This window comes from Sinocyclocheilus rhinocerous, unplaced genomic scaffold (assembly GCF_001515625.1).
Source record: "Sinocyclocheilus rhinocerous isolate Xijiao unplaced genomic scaffold, SAMN03320098_v1.1 C35143124, whole genome shotgun sequence".
Taxonomy (NCBI): Eukaryota; Metazoa; Chordata; class Actinopteri; order Cypriniformes; family Cyprinidae; genus Sinocyclocheilus; species Sinocyclocheilus rhinocerous.
Window position 1 is genome coordinate 1 of NW_015740711.1, and position 388 is coordinate 388.

General features: G+C 50.3%; 1 protein-coding gene across 1 annotated transcript; it reads left to right on the forward strand.

Annotated features, from left to right (window-relative positions):
* Positions 1–6: 6 nt before the first annotated feature.
* Positions 7–383, forward strand: LOC107734725 (proline-rich protein PRCC-like; the record flags this gene model as incomplete). Its single annotated transcript, XM_016546674.1, has 2 exons — positions 7–263; positions 339–383. Coding segments are annotated over exons 1-2 (294 nt in total), but the record flags the coding sequence as incomplete, so codon positions are not given.
* Positions 384–388: the final 5 nt, after the last annotated feature.

A 388-nucleotide genomic window follows, 5' to 3' on the forward strand; every position in this document is an offset into this window, starting at 1 on the left:
TCTGATCGGTGGAGATGTCTCTGGTAGCGTACGACAGCAGCGACGACAGTGATCGCGATGAATCGCCGGGTTCGCCTGCTCGACCTGCGGCTAAGATCGGCGGACTTTTCGCAGCTCTGCCCGCGCCGAAAAACGCGGAGATCCGATCGAGCGCAGATCAGACATCAGCTCCTCAACCTAAGAGGATGACTTTGGATCTGCCCAAACCCAAAAAACGCACAGAACCCGTTAAAATCACCGTTCCTGAAATAAAACCAGCAGATGTGAGTTTTACTGATTCATTAATGCCAATCGTTTTACTGAAGCTCTTTCTGATTGATGATGTTTTTCTGTTCTAGTCTGACTCTGATGAGGACGAGCCCGTCCGAAAGAAATCAGCTCCTCAGGT